This window comes from Equus quagga, chromosome 3 (genome assembly GCF_021613505.1).
Source record: "Equus quagga isolate Etosha38 chromosome 3, UCLA_HA_Equagga_1.0, whole genome shotgun sequence".
NCBI classification, from domain to species: Eukaryota; Metazoa; Chordata; class Mammalia; order Perissodactyla; family Equidae; genus Equus; species Equus quagga.
Genome location: NC_060269.1, coordinates 41,668,188 through 41,691,284, shown reverse-complemented (window position 1 = coordinate 41,691,284; position 23,097 = coordinate 41,668,188). Strand labels below are relative to the sequence as shown.

Here is a 23,097-nt window from a genome sequence, read left to right as displayed (position 1 = left end):
ACCAACTTTAATGGAGACTAAACAACTTCAAACCTTCTCAATCCCTGCCTGGATTAAGGCACTCTGGGATTGCCAGTCCCTTGACCACCTTTCTGAAGCAAAAATAAATCCTCTCTGAATAAAGATAACAGCATGCTAGCTTTCAAATTATCTCTACAATTTTTCATACACAATATCAGGCATTCAATAAAAAATAACCAAGTCATACAAAGAGATAAAACAATGTGACCTAAAGCCAAGAGAAGCAACAGTCAACAGTAACAGATCTACGTGAAATTTAGATAAAACTTTCAGAACTGTATATTAACATAACTATGCTTAATCTACTCAAGCAAATAAAAGATTGAAACTTCTGGAGGAAAAATGAAAATCATAAAAAGGAAATATAATTCTAGAACTGAGAAGTAAATCCAAATTAATGGTTTTATCAGCATGTTAGACAGATAGAAAAAGAATTCATGAACCAAAAGATAGGTCTGAAGAAAATATGCAGACTGACCATACAAAAGAATGGAAAATACAGAAAGAATAGATATATGGGACACACTACAGAGGTCTAACACATGTGTAATTGAAGTACCATACAAAAAGGAGAGAGAAAATAACAAAAGCAATACTTGAGAACAGCATAACTTAGAACTTTCTAAAACAAGTGAAAAGCATTGATCCATAGATTTTAGAAGTGATGAGGGGCCAGGCCAGTGGCACAGCAGTTAAGTTCGCACATTCCACTTTGACGGCCCCGGGTTCGCCAGTTTGGACCCGGGTGCGGACATGGCACTGCTTGGCAAGTCATGCTGTGGTAGGCATCCCACATATAAACTAGAGGAAGATGGGCACGGATGTTACCTCAGAGCCACTCTTCCTCAACAAAAAGAGGAGGATTGGCAGCAGATGTTAGCTCAAGGCTAATCTTCCTCAAAAAAAAAAAGGAAGTGGGGGAAGTCTCAATTAAGATAAAAACTAAGAAAACTACACATAAGTCCATTATAGAAACACTTCTGAAAATCGCAAATAAAAAAATATTAAAAGTAGCCAGAAGGGAAAAAAAAGGTTTAGGTTCAAAGGAGTAATGAGTAAATTACAGTTGACTTCTCACCAGAAACAATGGAATCCAAAAGACAGCGAGTAGAATTATAACTCCAAAGGGCTAAAGGAAAATAACTGCTGATCCAGTAAAAACACCCTTTCAAAAGGCAAGTGAATTAAAAACATATTCAGTCAAACAAAACTGAGGGAATTTGTCACAAGCATATCCACACCAAAGGAAACATAAATGAATGTTCTTTGGGTAGAATAAAGAAACAATTATAGTAGAAGCTTGGAGATGTACGAGGAAATGAAGAGCAAAGGAAATGATAAATATGTAAATGCTAAATGAATACAAATGTATATTAACCAAAAACTATCATAATTAGGTATGTAGGGGTTAAAATACATAGATTTAAAACATACGGAAATACCAAGACACTATACAAATTACAAGAAGAAAGAAAGACGTTAAAGTGTACCGAGGTCCTTCGTTGTCTGGAACGTGACAAAAGCACTAAGAAATATTAGACTTCAGTAAGTTAAGAATGCACGTTGGAGTCCTCAGGGTAATCAGTGAAAGAACAGTAAAGACTCTATGACTAATACAGTTAAAAGGAGAAGAGAAAAAAAGGGCAAAAAACATTATCGAGGGCCAGCCCTGTGGCCTAGTAGTTAAGTTCAGCATGCTCCGCTTCAGTAGCCCAGGTTCAGTTCCTGGGTGTGGACCTACACCACTCATTGGCAGGCATGCTGAGGCAGTGACCCACATACAAAATAGAGGAAGCTTGGCACAGATGTTAGCTCAGGGCAAACCTTCCTCAGAAAACAAACAACAACAACAAAATTATCTAAAGAAGGTGAGAAAAGGGAAATAAAACAAGGAATAGAAAGCTAACGGCAGGATGAAAGACTTAATTCCAAGCATATCAGTAAGTACATTTTTAAATGCAAGCTGATCAAACAATCAAAGGATAGACTTTCAACAAAAACAAACAGCAAAAACAACAACAAAATTTAGCTATATATTGAGCTCATCTTAAGGCTAAGATACAGGAAAAATAAAAGGTAAAAAAAATGGAAAAAATATATAACAGGCAAACTTTAGCCACAAGAAAGTATCTAAGTCTATGTTAATATCAGAGGAAGTCCACGTTAAGGCAAGAAAGCATGATAGAGAAGGATAATGATAAAAGGCACACTTCATCAGAAAAGTATAACAATTCTAGATTTCTATGCACCTAATACAGAACCTCAAAATATATGTAAAAGCAAAAAGTGATAGAACCAAAAGGAGGAAAAGATAAATCTAAAATCATGGTGGGTGATTTTCATAACCCTCTCAGTAAGTAACAGAATACGCAGACCAAAAATCATGAAAGGTAAAGAAATTTAAATATGATTAACAAACTTGACCTAATTGAGATATATGAGTTGAATTGTGTGCCCCAAAAAGATATGTTGAAATCCTAACCCCTAGTACCTCAGAATGTGACCTTATTTGGAAAGAGCATCATTGTAAATGAAATTAGTTAAGATGAGCTCATACTGGAGTAGGGAGGACCCTTAATCTAATCTGATTGGTTTCCTTAAAAGAGTAGAATACAGAATACAGAGAGACTACCATGTTAAAACACAGATACACACAGGGAGAAGATGACCATATTACAAGACAGGCAGAGATAGGAATAATGTATCTACAAGCCAATGAACTCAAGGATTGCTTGGCAAACACTAAAAGCTAAAGGAGGCAAGGAAATTCTCCCCTACCAGCCTCAGAGGGAACATGGCCCTGTCAATACCTTGATTTCTGACTTCTAGTGTCCAGAACTGTGGAAGAAGAAATTTCTGTTGCTTAAAACACCCAGATTGCAGTACTTGGCCACAGCAACCCTAGCAAACTAATAAACTACAATTAACAACTGCAAACACATTCTTTTTAAGCAGGCATGAAATATTTACTTTAAGCGGTCATTAAAAAAACAAAAGACATGTGGCCGGCCCTGAGGCCAAGTGGTTAAGTTTGCACACTCGGCTTCATTGGCCCAGGGTTCACTGGGTTGGATCCTGGGCACGGCACGGACCTACATGCTGCTCATCAAGCCATGCTGTGGCAGCATCCCACATAGAGGAACTAGAATGACTTGCAACTAGGATACACAAGCCTGTACTGGGGCTTTGGAGAGAAAAAAAATAAAAGATGATTGACAACAGATGTTAGCTCAGGGCCAATCTTCCTCACCCCCCCCCCAAAAAAAAAAGGAGAAGCAGAAGAAAATTTGCCTGTTAAAACAAAAACAAAAAATAAATGACTGAAATGATACATAATATCCTTTCTGATCATAGTAAAATAAAAAACAAAAATATAACTACAAAAATCTCCATATGTTTAGAAATTTATACTCATAGTCAAGAAGAAATCAAAACAGAACATATTTTGAAATAAATGATAAAATACATCAGGGGCCTGCCTGGTGGCATAGCAGTTAAGTTCACATGCTCAGCCGGGGTTCACTGGTTCAGATCCCGGGTGCAGACCTACACACCGCTTATCAAGCCATGCTGTGGCAGGCATCCCACATATAAAATAGGGGAAGGTGGGCATGGATGTTAGCTCAGGGCCAATCTTTCTCAGCAAAAAGAGGACTGCAAAGGATGTTAGCACAGGGCTAATCTTCCTCAAAAATAAATAAAAAATAAGATACATCAAAACGTATGTGTTAGCTATAACTATACTTAAAAGGAAAATTGGTAGCCTGAAAATGCACATACTGTACTAAAAGAAAGGGTAAAAACTTTAAACTAAGATGGCTTCTTAAATGATAGTCCACATACTCAAAAAATATATAACACCAATCCTATACAAAGACTTCCATAGTACAGTAAAACAAAAAACTTCCCAATTGTTCTTATGAGGAAAAGTATGGACCAATTTCAGATGTAAAAATCCTAAAGAAAATAGCAAAAACAAATTTAGCAATACATAAAAAGAATAATGCACCATGACCAAATTGGGTTTATTTCAGAAAAACAAGGTTGATGTCACATTCAAACATCAATCAGTGCAATCTACCCTATTAAAAAAAAATAAAAATGATATAATTATCTAAATAGATGCACAAAAGCATTTGATAAAACTCATCACATACTCATGATAAAAGCTCTTAGCAAACTAAGAATAGAAGGGAATATCCTTAATGTGATAATGGGGCTCTATAATAAAAGCTACAACAAACATCATACCTTAATGGAGAAATATTGAAAGTTTACAAGGATGCCTTCTATCATCATTTGTATTCAATGCTGGACAAGCGGTTCTAGCCAGTGCGATAAGGCAAGAAAAAAAAGAAAAGTATAAGGATAGAAAGGAAGAAAAAAGTTCATCATTTGCAGTTGACACGACTGTGTATGTAAAAAATTTAAAATAGAGTCAAACCATTAGAATCAAGTAAGTAGTTTTATTCAATATACTAAAAAATCATATTTATATAAACAGGAACAATTAGAAATTAGAATTAAAAGGTACTTTTTACAATGGCATTGAAAAACACTAAATACCTACAAATAAATCTAATGAAAGTTGGAAGAGATATTTACACAGTAAACTACTGAATGTTTAGGGAAATTAAAGAAAGCCTAAATAAACAGAGAGATCTATAATGTTCATGGATCAGAAGGCCCAATACTATAAATATGCCACTTCTTAGCAAACTGATCTACAGGTTCAATTCAATTCCAATCAAATTCTCAGTAGGATATTTTTTGGTATAAATGTACACTCTGACCCTAAAATTCATATGGAAATATAAGGGTTGAGAAGAGCCAAGATAACTGTGAAAAAGAAAAAAAGTGGAGATATTTTCTACCAAATATTAAGACTTTTCATAAAGTTATATAATGAAGACAATGTAATAAAATAGATCAATGGAATAGAAAGAGAACCCAGAATAAGGTATGTACATATGTAGATAGGTGTGCATGTATGTACACACACACACACACATATATATATATATACTTGATTTATGCTAAAAGTGGCACTGTAGAGCCACGGGAAAAGGGTAGTCTTTTCAATAAATGGTGCTGGGTAAATGATTATCTATATTTGGGGTAGGAAAAAAAAGCTTTGACATATATTTCACACCTTCACTAAATTTAAAAGAAAACACAGGGGAATGTTTCATGACCTCAAGGTATGCAAAAATTTCTTAAGCAGGACACAAACAGTACTAACTTTAAAAAACTGATAAGTTTAACTAGACTAAAATTAAGAACTTCTGTTTTTTTCAAAGTGTATCATGAAGATAGTAGAAAAGTAAGCAACACAGAGGAAAAGGTATTTGCAAAATATATAGCCAACAAAGGGTTTGTATCTTAAGTAATAAAGAAAAAAACAGAACTCAATACAATAAAAGGACAAGAGACTTAAAACAAGACTTCATCAAGAGGATAACTTAATGCCCTATAAACCTATTAAATATGCTCCATATCATTATAAACAGTGCTGTACAAGTTATCATCTCAATGGGATTGCAACATTCTACCTACTAGAATGTTCAAAATTTTAAAAGGCTGATAATACCGAAGTGTTGGCAGGAATATGGAACTGAAGCCCGGATACTGCTAGTAAAGTGTAAATTTGTATAATTACTTTGGAAAACTATTTGGCATTATCTACTCAAGTTTTAAAAGTATGAACCACCACTTTTACTCCTACGTATTCAACAGAAATGCATGCAAATGAACACCCAGAAAAACATGTACAAGAATCTTCACAGTATCATTATTCAAAGAGCCCAAACTGAAAGCACCTCCAATTTCTATCCACAATAGAAACAGCAAATATATTATATCATTTCAACAGAATACTTACATCAACGAGAGTGAATGAAAAGTACCTCTACATGCAACAATGGATCAATCCCATAAACACAATGTTCAAAGAAGCCAGACAATGTTGTATAAATTTCAAAAAACAGAAGAAGTCAGAAAGGTGGCTTCTTTTGGGAAGAGAAAGGTTAGTATCGGGTGGAAGGTACAAAAAAGCCCTCAGAGGTATTGATATTTTATGTATTCACCTGGTGGTTACACAGATGCAGTCCCTCTGTGGTAATGTACAAAGCCCACAGTCATGATTTATACACTTTTCCATTTGTATGTAATGTAATAAGAAGTTAAAAAAAGGGGGAACAATAACAGCTACCATAGTGATATACATAAATGAGAAGTTGATCATTTATGATAAAAAATAAAACCACTGATTATAATAAAGTTACTATCCAAACAGGATAACATACAAAAATGATTCAGAGTAATTTAAAAACTATAATGGCCATTTTTTAGTAGAGATGCTAAATAGAACTACTATTAAACATGGAACCAGTTTTCCGTCTACAATGCCTTCATTTACTACCACCTGGAGTTTTTAGAATTAGCTTTTTGTTCATCTTTAATTTGAAAGAAATCAAATTTAACAGAAAAAACTCTGGGATTGAAATTATTGATCTAGAACAATCACATTTAGATTATTATATAGAAGAGATGGTGATGATCCTCAAAGCAAAATTTAAAAATATCAGTAAAACCTCAATTTAATGTCAAATACAAGGTTACTACTGGCGCTTTAGTCCAGTTTAATTTGCCATTTATTACTGTCATTCCTTTAAAAAAGCCCTGATTGTTAATAAATATATTCTGAGAAATTATTTCAAAGAGGATTATTCAGTAATCAAGACACAAGAAAGAGACTAGGGAAAAGAAAAGGCACCTCGAAACATCAAGAATAAGAATAGGATACATTAAACTTCAAAGATCAGAGACAGGATCTCGTTTTCTTGGAAACATTGAATGATTGGAATCATTATACGTGTTATTTTTACTTTTCAGTTATGTAGGAATAAGAGCCACAAGAAAGATAAACTGGGTAAAATTCCACTAATTAGGATACTAATTTTCATTGTATTAATTAAGACATAACAGTAGTAGATATATGACTTTTCCACAAAGATGTGATGAAAAGTTTTAAAAGTCACTTAAAATTAATTGTATAAGCATATTGCGTATCTTTCAAGAAGATTTTACTGGTTTGCAGTTCAAAACAGAATTCCATAAAAATTTTAAAGTAATTAGTATGAAAGATAAAAAACTTTTTCACACTTTCAAGTATTTCATACTATTTCTTTTTTTGAAAACAGAAAATGAATGCATAGGATTCCAGTATATTCCAAAGACTACCATCTTAGCATCCTGAATTTCCAGGGTTTTTCCTGCCTTTAGAAAATAAACTGAAAGGAAGAAAGTCATCTTCTCAGTCTATACCTGTGTAGAAGAATGAAGAAGAAATGCAATACTAGTGAAAAGTAAATTTAGAAATAACATACAATAATCTACTGCCAATTCTTTTCCATTTGTGAAGTCTTAACAAATGTTATAGACGGCACTAAATATAACTGTGGCTTATGTGATGAACTTAAACAGCTATCATAATGGTCAAAAAATTATAAAATTGTATATAATATGATCCATTATATTCTATACTACTACAACCATAATCTCTTATTTTTCTACTATCCAAATTTCATGTATATATATATATATATATACACACACATATAAGACATACATATTCAAAATAAAATAATCCATATGATTCAGTCTGTATTTCAAGGGTTTCATTATTTTGAATAAACACTTGTTTCATCAGCATATTAAGAAATATATACTGATCATTTCTACTTCAGTAAAATATAGATATATATCACCCTGTTAACCACCATTCATAATTTAATTGTTCTGTCTGTACCTACCAACTCCATATCTTAGATATTTCTTGTCCAATCCTTTCTTCTTTCTGCTCAAAGCACAGCCAAAATTTATCTTTCCTCAGAATCTTTATCTTTTAACCTTACAGCATGTAGATTACTTTCACTTATTTGAAATGCACTACGTTCTAAGTACCAAAGGAGGAGACAGCACTGATTTATATAATGCAGGACATAACAACAACAATAAAAGAAACCATATGTGTACAAAGTCGCTTGGCTTTATAATCCTGGTAGATCAAAAATTTCATAATAGTAAATAAACAGTAATACAAAACTTACTAAATTGTTGAGTAATATTATAAAGAACAAGTCATTCTCAATTACTATGTCCAAGAAAACCTTAATTTAAGAGATTAAGTAGATGAGAGTAGGTAGAGAATATTCCAAGCAGAGTGAGCAGCACTAGGAAAAGCCTGGAAATACCAATGAGCACGGCAAGTTCATATGATCAAAGCAAGAGGTATCTATGATTAGATAAGATGGGGCCAAACAATGGAGCACTCTCAACAGGAGAATGTGGAGCTCAGAGGACTTGATTATTCTACCATAGCAAGGCAGTGTAGGTTCCTGAGAGAGGAAATAACAATGAAAAAGCACAATTAGCCATAATTGGAATGATAAATTAAATGGTTGAATTATGTGTTGACATGTTTTAAGTATAATCAGAAAGCAAAATGAGTGTACCAAGAAAAAAGTGACCATGAAATAGATATATACAAACTTTGCCTTTTTGAACTTCTGCCTAGCATCTGAAGGAGGAAAAAACACATATTATCTGCCACCCACGTTAACACATCTGCCAACAGTTGGCAATGCTTATCCTAGGGCAAACTTAAAAATCCCAAAGCTACCTTGTAAACAAAATATGTTCAGAAGATCTTTGTAACTTAGAATGATTCATTTAGGATTCCATCAGATGTACTGGGTCCACACTACACTGGCGTAGTCTGGTATACAAGCTTGTAGGACTGGTGAAGATAAAACTGTCTCTGAAAAGGAGGTAAAGCAGGGAACAAAAGCCTGTCTCACTATATTTTAATTTTTAGAAGAATAACTTGCCAATAATATTCCACAAGTTCACAGTCTGTTATCAATGTTTAACATTAGACAAAGGTAAGTTTTTACTGGAATCATGAGAAGTTACAAAGAATAGCAGTTAAGGGCACAGCCTCTTAGCTAACTGGGGTTCCTGGGCAAATTATTTAATCTACTAAAGCCCCACAGTTTCTTCATTTGTTAAAAAAAAGTGCAGACATTAAAACAATATCTACCTCAAAGAACTGTCAGAAAAATATATGCTGTAAAGTCATTTAGCATAGTACCTACCATACAGTAAGTGCTCAAAGAATCTTAACTGTTATTATTACTAATAATAATTATTATTACAAATGATTGGAAACTGTCGTCTTGGATTTGTTTTCTGAATAGATATTATTTTTCAATACTTACATGACATTTTAATATACAAGAGGCACTGTCGCAGGCCCTTTACAATTTTAATTCATTTAATATATACAATTACCCTATGAAATAAATACTGTTAACATTCCCAATTTACAGATGAGGAAACTGAAGTAGAGAGGTTAAGGTAGCTTTTCCACATGTGTAACAAAGCTGAGATGTGAACCAGGAAATCTGGCTCGCAAAGTCATGCTCTTTTATTCTGTTTACCTCCTATACTAAACTTAAAGTACTGAATTTCCTTTTGCTGGAATTCTTTCTAAAAAGCAATATACTATTTCCTGACCGTCATCTCAGATTAGTGAGGTCATCCAATTAAACCTCCTCCTAACACCTGAACTTCCTCAGAGCATCTATCAGAACTGTAACTGAATAGCAGTCTCCCTCAATAGAATGTAAACTCCATGAAGGCAGCAACTGTGTCTGACTCACTACAGTGATCCTCAGGACTTTAAACAAAGCACAGTGTTCGATAAGCTTTTGTTGAATGAACACACATATGAACAATCAGCCAGCTGCCAGTTAACAACTGAAAATGAGAAGGAAAAGTCGAGAGGAGTGAATAATGATAAACGAAAGGGTTATTCATATGAGCAGAGTAAGGACGCCAAAAACAAACTTTCTTAAAGTTTGCAAAAGGAAATTTTTTAGAGGGCTTAAATTAGCAAGGTTAATATATTCCAAGTGTTGCTAAGGCAGATAATTCTGAGTTACAATAGTCTAGTAAACAATCTTTCCTTCCCCCATACATTTATTTAACATAAACAGATTAATAATAAATATAAAAAAATTACAGGTTTTTTCTTTTTTAACTGAGGAATTCAGAGCTTTTAGTAGTTCAAAAGCTTACATGGTTCTGGTTTATATTACATCATAATCTATCTGCCTGAAACTTCCTTCTATTAGACTTAATTCCAACCCCTGGAGCTTCATATTAAACTCTTTCTTCCATATGCCAACTCTTCAAACACGTGAAGACAGCAATCATGCTCCCCCTGTCAATACTAGCATTTACAGAATGCAGTCCCAAATACTTCAGTTGCTCGCTGTCCTTCCTACTACAGAGTTTCCAAGTCCTCCCTAGTTGTCAAAGTTTCGATAAACTCTGGTGCCCAAAAGCAAACAAAACATTCCAGCTATAGTGTAAGCAGAATAAAATTATTTGGTCTGGATATTACATAACTTTCCTATTTTGCCCTGAATTATAATAATTTGAGAAATCTCCAGAGTAGAATGAGTCATAATTCTGGTTTTGACAAAATAATTCAAGTTCTTACCCCTGGCTGGCTGGCTGACTTTCATTCTTTGCCAGTTTATTTATTTAATTACAAAATTATGTTATACAAACAGAGGAACATAGAAAATATAGATGTATAGCTTATACAATTTAAAAAATAAAAACATGTACTCATCACCCAGGTTTAGAAATAGAAAATTATCAATACCTTAGAAGTCTTTCTTGCAACCTTTCCAATTTATCCTTCTTACCCTTAAAGTAATCATGATCCTAACTTTTAAGTGTTAATCATTCCCTTGCTTTTCTTCATGGTTTTGCCACATATTCATACATCCCTCAACAGTATATTGTTTAGTTTCGCTTGGCTTTATTTTCCCACTCATAATTTCCCATTGCCTCAATTCCTTCAATTTAAAATTTGAATCAGTTTGTATTTTACATATTTTTAATAAGTCACCTCATTATCTTTCATGGAATGAGGCAGGGATGAAAGTGAATAAGCCATCCATTACCAGTAATAGAGAAAGATAGAAGGAAGATTAATATTCTACTTAGGTCAGCACGTCCATCAATATGAGACAATGCCATCTCTCCCCAATAAGAAACCGAGCTGAGGGGAAGTTGAACATCTTTCCATCTTTTCCTCAGTTGGGTTTTATAATATGGCTTTCGAATGTATGTAAATTCCCTGAATTGATGAACTACATATTTAAAGATCATCCCAATATAAATAAATAAATATAATTAAATAAAGTAAGCCAATTATATTTGGATTAGTTTCAATTTATTCATACCTCATATCTAAATATAAATATTTGGGAGTTGACTAGAGAAATTTTTGTAATAGAAAAACTCTCAATATAGAACGTCAGTTTGAAAGAACTGAAAATATAAATCATTATTAACTGAAAATTCAGACCAAATCTAAATACAATGAAATAATTCCCTTATTTATCAATTCAAATGAAAGAGTACCTGACATCACCCATCTACTTTCCAAGGCCTCAGAGGATTGATGAAAAATCCTGTCAGTACCCTCCCCAAGCTCTGTTTACTAAGGTAGCAACTCCTTGCTTGTAGCACAAACTACAATAAATAAAAATAAATAAGCAAGGAAATAAATAAGTGTAAAGATTTTTTTAAAATCAAGAGAAGTGAGGTTTCAAAAAAGTGCTGATGCATTAATCAGCAGATGATTGCAAAAAGAGCAGAAGAGTCTCAGATATCCTAGATGCATTTCAATACAAGCACTTAAAAATCTTAAGTCTACAACAAAGTAAATCATAAGGAAAAAATTTAAGAAATAAAGAAGAAGGAAAACAACTATCACTATCTCACATTTAAAAATCTCCCTCAGAAGCTATAAGAGTGCTTTCATAGGGTATAAGTAATCCTATTTTCCTAAGTACCTCCTCTTTTCCTCTGGTTCTTTCCCTCTAGTTCTTAAGGTATTCTTAAGATACCAATGCTCTGGCATCATCACTGTTTCTATATTACTTGATACACCTAAATTTCATACCAAGGGATTCTTCATCACTCAAGGAAACTTGATTTGTGGTCTCTCAAGGAAACATATGTAAACATAAAATCTACAGGTGAGACTCATTTAAATTAGTAAACATATCCCCGATTGAATTATTTATTTTTTTGCTTTTGGTAAAAATTATAACTTTACAGTGCAGAATAAAATTTTAAAACTGTTTTCCAAAGATCCATAATAGCTTACTTGGAAGCTTACAAATTCTGTGCCCAAAATAATCCATTACTTTCACAAACCCACAACTAAAGATCTGGTAACCCTTGGACCAAAAATTAACATAGCAGTGGAAGAAAAGAAAAGCCAGAGACATGTATGGCACATATGCTGCAAATTTATTTGTTTACCCCATAATCTGGCCAGTAAACAGGCAGACTGGAACATATACTGCAGAAGCAAATGTAACAAGAAGAAAAATTAAGTTAAAGGGCTTGCAGTCTTACATTCACACACAAAACAGGATTACAAAAAAAGTGTAGAGAAAAGCAAAGTATCTCTAGTAATAACCACCTTAGAAAACACAATGAAAGAAAATCAAAATGTGCAAAAGAAAAAAAAAGTGAAGTAAAGGTAAACATAAATAACTACTGTATAAAAGAAGCTGAAGTTATCTATCCTAGTTCACACTTTTTTTAGTTATTCATGTCAATCCCTTGAATTAATTTGTGCATAAAAATCAAGCTACATTGTTTTAAAATACAACAAAAGAGGGGTTTTAGATACACTTACCAAATTATCAGGCAATACAATTACAACAAATTGATGTTTTCTGATGATTACATTCCTATATATGTACTTTCTAACCTAAAGTTATAGAGATAATTACAGTAGAAATCATTATCACTGTGGTAAATAGATTATATTTACTGAGTCAAAACAATGCAGAAAGGTATATAGTTAGCCAAATAAATCATTTTCTTAAAATATAAACTGTTGTATATATAAAAATCTGCATACAGGCCATTTTTATAGCTCAAAGGTCACTTACTATGAGATAAATAATGGCCCACGTGTAACTAATATATCTTTAACCAAATACTACAAATTTAAGGAGCAAGAAAATCCAACTAGTTATTAACATTCTAGAGACTTAAAGCTTCTAATTAGTTTAAGAGGCTAAAGTTTTTATTTTGTTTTCTTTTGTTTTGAATCCCCAGACGGAAGTGCACATTCTTGGAGCTAAGGTACTACCAGGTCTTGGATAGAGGATATTACTCTAGGACAGAGGATGAATTGCTCTAGGATAGATGATACAACTGAAATTAACTAATAAGAGTAGATACTATATTCAATCTTAACCAAAAGGCCTGGATATAATTGACACTAAATAATTTTAAAGTGGTTACAAGCACAGATGAGCACTTGAATAAATTCATTAAAGTAAAACCGTTTTTCCAAACATCTATCTCCATTTACTAGTCCATTCACTAAATTATATTGCTATAGCATAAGCAATTATTTTCTACTAGATATTAAACAGGAAGCAGAAATAAAGGTATGATAGGCAGAAGACTAAGTGCAGCTTCTCACACAGATTTACCAATTCTAAACCCCCCAAAATAAGTAAGCCACAGAGGAGAGAAAAATCAATATAACAATGAAACTTCTTTTAAAGCTGCATTAAAAAATATATTTAGGCGACACCATGTGGCAAAATTATGAATTACTGCTGCCATCTAAGAATGGAAGTTATATGCAAAATTTATTATGGCATTCGATACAAGAGGAGAAAATTTACAAACTATATCTTTTATAATATTAAATGACAAAATCAAATGTTAAATTTACAAATTTACAAAGCGTTATTTTCCTCGAATCTCTGTTACAAAAAGAAAACTAATTTCCAAACTTTTAAGTATTTAATTTGTTTTATAAAATCTTGGTTTTGATTATAATTGACAAATTCAGGGAAGGAAATAACCAAAAAGCAATTAATTGTCATCATACAAATAAAACAGGTGACTGAATGAATCCTTCATTTTTTTATCCAGTTGTTCTGCTGTGAAATAGACAGATATAAGCTTTGAATTGTATAAAAGAAGGGATATTAAACTGATAATTAACTCTTGCAAAAGCAACTCTTGGTTTTAAACTATTTGAACTCAAATATGTATCTTCGTGGACACAAAAAAAGTCAAGTATTATTTTTGGTCATTCCTAAGATTTCTGATCATATTTTAAACAAAACCATAATTTGGGGAATAAAAGAGTCCTTAGAGCTCAAAGTGAAACCCTGACACTTTAGAGTTGAAGGCATGGAGGTCCACGAATAGTAAACGATTCACTTGCAGTTCCAAGGTCACAGTTCGTTTGTGGCTGAGACTACAGGTTCTTGTACTTTTACTTGATTACTCATTGCTCTATTAAGCTGCTTCTTTCACAGTACTAACTCCATAATAATTATAGTTCATTAATACAAGTGTTCAGTAAAATAATTATGAGTAATACCAGATTACAGTCTTTCAGAAAAAAATAGTAAGTTTCAAAAGGAATAGAAATATATTTTCATGAGCAATGGTCCCTCTCAGAGGGTCAAAGACACATAGTTGAGTTAATGGAATTTTCATCTCACCACTTGGTCATATGAAAACAAATTAATGTATAAAGTGTTGATGCTGATCCTACTTCTTATTTAACTAGGTGAATTTTAAAGCAAATTTAGCAAATTATTTTTTTTCTTTAAAATATCAGTTTGAAATAGTATCACCAAAGTTAGATCTGCAATTAAAACTGGAAAGGAAAGAATAATTTTCTAAAAGTATTATTTTTCTTCTAATTATTCATAACAATAAATTTCATTATAATATAACCATTATATTATAGTTACCTTAAGTGTCTCCTAAAATTATTTCTTAAATTAAAAAAAAAAAACTGAAGAAGCTTTCTCTTTGTTTCAAAGCAACTTATTGGTAAATTTTTAAAATCAAAATTTTATTTTTGCATTTCTGCCCATCAATCTGGAAATGATAGCTCATAAGAAAAGAGCACCAATTATTTTTCACATTAAAATGTCTCAGAATAGCATACCTTCATCCTGCTGTGTCTTCTATTTCATAACTTTCAACCAAGTTACAGTGACAGAAATCAAAACCTAATTTAAATGATAGTGAAGGGATAGCAAACAAAATAGCTATCATGCTTAGAATATATATGTGCTAAATATTTTACCACTCAAAGACCAGAAAAAATTAAAGTGTAATGATGTATGTCATTACAAAGTCAAATATGACAAGAAATATGCAGATCAGTCATAAAATGATTAAGGAAAAAAGAAAGTACAGAAGATATTAAAAAGATGAATATTCACACATAAAATGGTCCACACAATCAGGATGGATTCATCTAGAAAAAAATTACTTGCTCAGAGGAAAAGCAAGTACAGTCAACATAGTTGTACTAAAAAAATACTTGCAAAGTTTTAAAAAGCAGGACTGATGAAATTTTAACTAACTAAAGTCCCCATCTTTTCAATTTCTAATTCTTAAAATCTGACCGAACCACCAAAGCAAATATTATACAGAACTGCTTGCCATTAACCCACCATGCTATTTCTCTACTAGGTGTTTGCTCATGCTGTGCTTCTCTCTGCCCAGACACTCTCCTCAAGTTCTACAACTCAGCTCAGGTAGAGGTGTGCCTTCCTTTGTACTCCCAAAATAACCTATGCATAGTTTGTGTCTCTGCCGTTTTCAGCAGACTGTAACTCCTTAAGAACAAAAACAATGTTCTGTTTATCTTTAGCTCCCAATTGCTTAGGAAATTACACTTAGCACGTGAAAGGCATTCAAAAAAGATGTGTTAACTAAACTTTATCTGTCATGACCAAAATGATGGTACACAAGTCAGACGGAGTTAAATCAATGGCACACGCTGTTTGTGACAGGGGTTCTTTACCAGTTTTAAAGCTTTAGGTCATCATACAAGTGAAAAACTACCACTTGCGTCAGCATTACACAAACATGAAAACAAGAAAAGAAATGCCTTGCCTACAATTACTTGTTAATAAATTATTTAACAAGGTGAATTATCAACACACTGAGGCTCCCTCCCTCCTTCCAATATTCTCCAGGACTTTCTTCTTCAAAACTATAACTCTCCAGGACTTTCCTCTATCTCCTTGATTTTGCTTATTTCACTCCTAGATGGCGAAGAATCCTCCAGGGAAAACAGTGGCAATATTGGAAGACAAAGATTCAAATCAGAGACAAAGTTTTAGAAAAAGTAGGATTATTCACACTGATAGTGTGATCCATTGTTAAACAGATACAAAATGATGAAATAGAAAAGGCTTATTTAAAAAGACGTGATACTGAATGACCCAAGATGTCTCCATATATCAAATATTTAGTATAGAATCTATCTCCAGGCCTCCAAGTCTGTCTTCTACTCATTAAACCCACTGAGAATCCCACTTATTACAGGTTTCTAAATATAACCAGGTGATACAAAATTCCTTATCCTATTGGTTGGGTGACAGTTTCCAGTGAGGTTAGGGAAGCTATTCTCTGACACTGTGAAAGTAAAGATAGTCTCTAACTTTGAAATAAAAAAACACGAGGGTTCAATTTTGGCATAACCTCAACTTTCAGCTTTTCTTCTAATAGGGGTATTTTGCTTGGGGATCTCCCCTGGGGACTAAAAAAACCCACAATACTTAAAAATTGATTTTAAGGTACTATACACCAAGAACTTTTGGATTCTAGTAAGAGCACTAAATGGTCACCAGAAGTAAATTCTCTGATTTCCAGTACTCATTTAGGTGCCTGTTATCCCTTAAAATGCTTCAATTTTCCTAATAATACCAATGACATTTAACTAAATAAGGTCTAATTTTTTTCCTATTTTACTACTTGAAAATGGGCATGGTAATGTCAAAACAACGTGGATATTACAAGTACATTCTTAAAGAGCTCTGAAATGAAAAGGTAAATAACTGTTTATATCACATGTAACAATCAAAGATCATCAAGGTAAGACTGGATAATAATGCTCGAAATAGCATCAAACTGAAAGGGTTGATAGAAAGGTATCCAAGGAAATTTTTTTAAAAAATTACTACACTCAAAGAAAACATCTTAAAATAGTAATTAAATTTAATATGCAGAGAATTAGACTAAAATTCTTTAAGAAAATAGAGCCAAAAGATTTAATACTTAATGAACTTCACTTGAGGGACTCCAGGAACCAACCTCTCAAGATCTCAGAAAAATCCAGTGCTTGAAAGAAGTAAACATTTAGCAGGATATCAATTACACACCACTCCTTCCCCTCTAAGAATACACCACTACCACCAAGATCCCGACCCTGACCATCCAACAAAACCCTGCAACCTTCATCTAAAGGAAACTGTACCTAAAACAGCAACAACTCTATAAAGACCAGCGGCTCCAACATCAACAGAAGGAAATAGCAAGCTAGAACATTGCCACAATATTCAATCTATTCTTTACCTGCCACATGGCAGCATGGAACCTCCTGGCTCTCTATGGCTCCTGCCACTACTTAATGACCTCTGAACATCTGACATCTGTTTTCTGATCAAAGATTCCTAGACCCTGATGTCTGACTAGTCCTTCCACTTCCTGAATTCTCTTTCTCCTTCTCCTCAGTTGCCTCTAACTCAACCTTCACTCATATTTCTAGTCAATCAATCAAAATAAGGATTTTTGTGTTACTGTCTGTAATAAGGCCTCAGGCTTTGTGTACCGCATCCAAACAGTTCCTAAGGTCTAATCGAAATTTTTCGCTTATTTTTGGCTCTTAGCTCCTCTCTCCGACAGTGAAATGAGAGTGAGAAAACATTTAAAACATGAATTGTTCAAATTTTTATTATAAGCAGCTTTGACAGGCTGATAAGGCTGATAAAATCTGGAACAGATGACTAAAGCAAACTGCCTGTGTCCTCTAAGGATTTCATTTACTGAAGCTAATTTTATTCCTAATTAATATAATCAAGTAGGGAATACTGAACCTGAACAGGGGTTTTCTTCGGGAACTACAGGTCAGTATGAGTTAACTACGGCCCCAGGACTCAAGTAAAAAACATCTTAATAATGGAATTAAAAGCTGATGAAAAACCTCTGGCTCCATATAACATCTGATCTTCTTTATGGGATACCAGATGGGCAAACCATGTCTAAATAGAAAATCTGACATAAAATAAACTAGACAATGTTTTAAGAATCTTGGAAATCTAAATTAAATTTGTAAAAGAATTAAGTGAGGATAGAAATAAAATATGTTCCAGCATTACCATATTCGATCAGACACAAGCATCCTGGGAAAATCTTGCTCAGCAACTAATTACCTATACGTCACTCCAAAAGAATAATTTGATCCATTTTTCTCTGAGAATGCTAATTTAAATTACTTGCTATCCAGCTAATTTTATCTTTAACTTAGATTATCTTTATTAAAACAAAAATAGAAGGCTTTTATTTTGCACATTAATGGAAATCATATCTAAGAATTTATTAACTTAGATGATTATAAAATTCCAAAATATTTCCAAACTAATAATTGAGGACACTACCGAAAAGTTTCTTTGAGGGGAACCCTATCTTTAGCCCCAATACTGACGATCTCTCTAAATCAGAATCTCCTAAAAATATTCATGATACCATGATGAATAAGCAAGACTACACAATGTATAAAAATGACTCTCTCTTTTGTCACTGTTTTTCCTTTTTGACTGCCTTCTCTCAACAAATTTAAGAATATCAATTTTAAATAGATATAAGCTTCAATAGTATGGTTCTGCAACCACATAACAAATCAATTTCAAGCTAAGAGTTTGACAAGTATAATCAAGAAACAATTATAATTCTTATCATGAGACCTTTCCTTTTTATTGTTGATTTTCAAGAAACCACTATTCTTCTAATAAATATTATTCTGGGAACAAAGTAATCACCAACTGAAACCTATAAGTGCATTAAAAAATGAGACAAGGAGTGGGGGAGGCTAACTAACAGTAAAAAACAGGATGTAGGAAAGAACCAGAGTAATATTACATCTCTCCCTTCACAACACCAAATATCTAGTTAGCATATGGCCCAAAGCCTTTCTTAATTATCCCTCAAATGCTTTAAAGAAATTTACTTTCTTTCCAAAGCATGAAATTAAAGAAGAGAATGGTCACAAACATCTCTTAATGATGCTTTTTGTCTTTCACGAGTAATAATGACAAATTTCCAGATTGGTGAGCATAAAGCTGTGTCTACACATGACCCATTTGAAATGCCTCTGATTTTACCAACTCCCTACTCCTGCCCCACAAAAAGATTATTGTGTAGACTTCACCAAAGATGCAAGGACATTTTCATAAATTGGTTCAAATAGCAAATCTTGTAACACATATAGAAATTACTATTTCAAATGAGAATTAGTCACTACAAAAACAATAACATAAAAAAACAGGATCATGAACTCTGAAGTAAATCAAAACCAAATTTTCCCCTAAGTAACATTTAAAAAGTTAAATATAGGAAGATTATACAAGAGAAAAATCTCAACAAAATTTACCATGAATTCATATAATTGAGGTAAAATTTATGTTAAATACCACTAATGTTGAGTTCAAAATAAGTAAATTTATAAATAATCTGTAATATCTCCTAATTTCATATTCTACAATATTATTTAAAGTATTTTTAAACTTACCCAAATGAAGTAATGTAAACTGGGCTGCCAGTTCCTTTGCATCTTCTAACGTCGTACATAGTTTGTCTGGCATGAAGTAACTCTGGGATCCATTTGCGATAGCAGGAATAACAATTTTATATACCAAGAGTACTTTCCCATCTTGACTTGTTGAATATAAATAATATTCTGGTGGTGGCCAATTATTTTTGTTGCAGTAATAATCCAAATGCATTACTGCAGAACTGAAATGATTAGATTTTAAAGAATACATACTAATTGGAGTAAGCTTTGTTCCAGGAAAAAATGGGTAAGTGCATCTTTCGATTTCAGGGGGGCTTGGGCTATGCTGACCATTGAGACGAGCTGGAAGAGTGGGTGGCTTGCCTACAGTTTTTAGATGGTTCTCTTCTTTGTTAGCAAACACAATCAGGTTTTCAGAATTGGGGCTAATCTGACCATTAAGATGCTGTCTCCATGTGTTTTCTTTATTTACTGGTTTTGCCAGTGTTACCTCGATACTTGCTCCATCAATGCATTTTCCATTCATAACAGACATAGCAGCCACCGCATCTTCTCGGTTGAAAAAGTGAACAAAAGCATAATCTCTAAGTTTCTTTACTCGTTCAACTGCACCAGGTTTGAATTTATTGAATTCTGCTTTAATTGTTTCCTCTGTAGTTGAGATCATTAAATTTCTTACATAGAGAACTTTAACTCTCTGCATGGTTTCCTCATCAACCTCTTTCTCTGGGTCAGCCCAATCTACCTGAATGGTATGGCCCCACAGTTGGAATGTTCCTGTAAAAAAGAATGAATTAATCTGAAGACAATTAAACCAAATAAAATTCAAAAATTGTTAGGAAAACTGTTTCTCCAAAGTAGCAAAAACTCAAATACATATCAAGATATTTGGTTAAGCATTAATTTCCTACTCAAACGAAAGTTTTTACTAAGGCAAACCTAGCCAGAACTTAAGGTGGAATTAATTTTAAGAGTCAAGAGAACAAATATACTTCAATGATAGACTTTTATTAGAAGAATTAGGTACTATCCTTTGGATTTTTCAAACAACAATTAACAGCTCAAAAAAACTATATACATTCAGTGAATGAGCAAATTAATATAAATAATGACTAATTTTACAGGAACACCTTCTTGTCTTTTAGAATCATTTGATTTATTTTACTTCCTTATGGAAACAATCTTTATTCCTCTTTAAGGGCATTACATATTTCCATGATATTGATCTATGAGGTACTCTCATTTTTCCATATTTATAATAAAGTTAATATGAAAAAATAATCTTTAAAAGGATAAGTTTACCTGGAATTAGTTTCCTCCTAGCCATAGCAGCAGCTCTGTGAGATTCGTATTCAACAAACGCAAAACCTCGATTTTTGGTCTTATCAGTTGCACTTGGATAAACAATGACATCTACAACTCCTTCTGTAACTTTCTTCATTTCATCCAAAATTTCTTCTTTCTTCTTTTCCTTGGGAATAGCTCCAATAAATAACCTGCAATTATCCAAGCTTACACACACACCAATAAACCTCCCTGGTCGAATCTCATAATTATTAAGAATTCTGATGGCTAACTGGGCTTCTTCTTTTGTAGTGTACATCACAAAAGCATAACCTCGATTTTCACCACTAAATTCCATCATAAGTCGAAATTCATATATCTTCCCGGCTCTTTCAAATACAGGAACTAACTCATCTTCATACATATCACGAGGTATTTTTCCTACAAAAACTTCACAGCCTCTAGGTGGAGGTGGACCTTCCCAACCTGAAAAATAGAAATACACACATAAATTCTAGTCAGATATTCATATTTACTATTCAATCATTCATTCATTCCACAAATTTACTGTGAGCCTCCTATGTGCCATGCACTATTCTAAGCGTTGGGCATACATCAGTGAACAAAATAGAAGCCCCTTCCCTCGTGAAGCTTTTAATCAATAGAAAATGGAGACAATGGGTGATAAGTGCTATGAAGGGAAAACAAAGCCACAGAAGGGTTACTATTTTTGGTAGAGTAGTCAGGTAACTCTTCTCTGAGCACACGAGGTTTAAGCAGACACCTGAATGAAATGAAGGAATGAGCCTTGAGGACGTATCAGGAAGACGCACGTGGTTTATATGTGAAAACAACAGAGAGCACACAGAACCATACAGCTAACGTGTAATTGAGGGAGGAGGAGAGTAGCAGGCAAGGCAGCCATCGATGCAGCTAGAGGTCAAGATTTTATTTAAGCCTGAGAGAAAGTTAATTGGAGAGTTTGAGCAAAGAGATTGCACTGGGTATTGGTAGAAAGACAAAACTCTTCTTTATTTACCTGTGTGCACCTGGTTTGCATCTAGTATAAATGCCATTCCTCTACTCATTGCTCTTTCAAATTCCTCCCAAAACCACCTCCCCTTTAAGAGCCAGAGTACCTTTTCTCCACTGATCCAATTCTGACTTCTTTCTAAACCCAATCCAACTTCTTTCTCAACTGCTTCTTAAACCAAGAGCAGGAGTGAAAAGAATGTGAGGGTCAGACTTGTGTAACATATATGATCTAGCTCTTTTCCCTCACAATAATAAAAATGACCGCTAAGCTCTTAAAGCAGTAACAAGGAAATAGCTATTGTCTGGGACTCTTGTGGAGATGTACACCTAACGGAAATGACTACATTAAGGATTTAATTTTTTTGAACATAAACAAATCCACACCTGGAGGGGGACCACCAAACTTCCTTTGCCCATTTTCTTGAACCATGTTGTAACCAGTCTTTTCCATCAAAGCAAGTAACGCTGCTTCATTCTGAGTGCCAGTTCGGACTTTATTGCATCCATTTGTTCCGTCTATGCTTTCTTCATTCATGGTTGCACTTCCTAAAACAAAGGTTAAAAACAGTGTTTATGAAATGGAGTAACAGGAATCTACGAAGCATTCTTTTGGGTTGCAAGAAACCAAGGAGTTGCGGCTGCTACATTTGGTAATCACTCTGGTCCTGCCCCCAAAGTTATTCTCAACAGTGGAAGGTAGAAACTTCTTTTAACATCACTGATGAATTAAGCAGTATTTTTAGAAGCCCTAAGCTACAAGAAAGGGTAGCAAAAACGAAAAAGAGAAAGGAACACCACAAACAAGAGTAGGAAAACAGAACTAAGTGAAAAGGAGTTGGAGAAGAAAAAAGCAAGCAGAAGGAGTAACAAAATAAATATACTTCCATCAATGAATATATGATCACCGCCAATCTATAGAGCCCAAGGTTTAAATTATTTTATCATACAGGCCAACCGGATTTTTCTGTGACTTACACCTGTCAGATAAACATAGCCTAATGCCAATAACGCTAATGTTGTCAGCA

General features: G+C 33.5%; 1 protein-coding gene across 1 annotated transcript in view; it reads right to left on the bottom strand.

The window, feature by feature from the left end:
• The window catches only part of RBM46 (RNA binding motif protein 46), a 30,894-nt gene extending 8,287 nt beyond the window's left edge, over positions 1–22,607 (bottom strand). The window contains exons 1-3 of the mRNA XM_046655616.1: positions 22,457–22,607; positions 21,056–21,523; positions 19,751–20,530 (exon numbers count right to left, since the gene is read on the bottom strand). Coding sequence (XP_046511572.1) covers positions 19,751–20,530; positions 21,056–21,523; positions 22,457–22,607 — 1,399 coding nt within the window. The remainder of the gene's footprint in view (positions 1–19,750; positions 20,531–21,055; positions 21,524–22,456) is intronic.
• Positions 22,608–23,097: the final 490 nt, after the last annotated feature.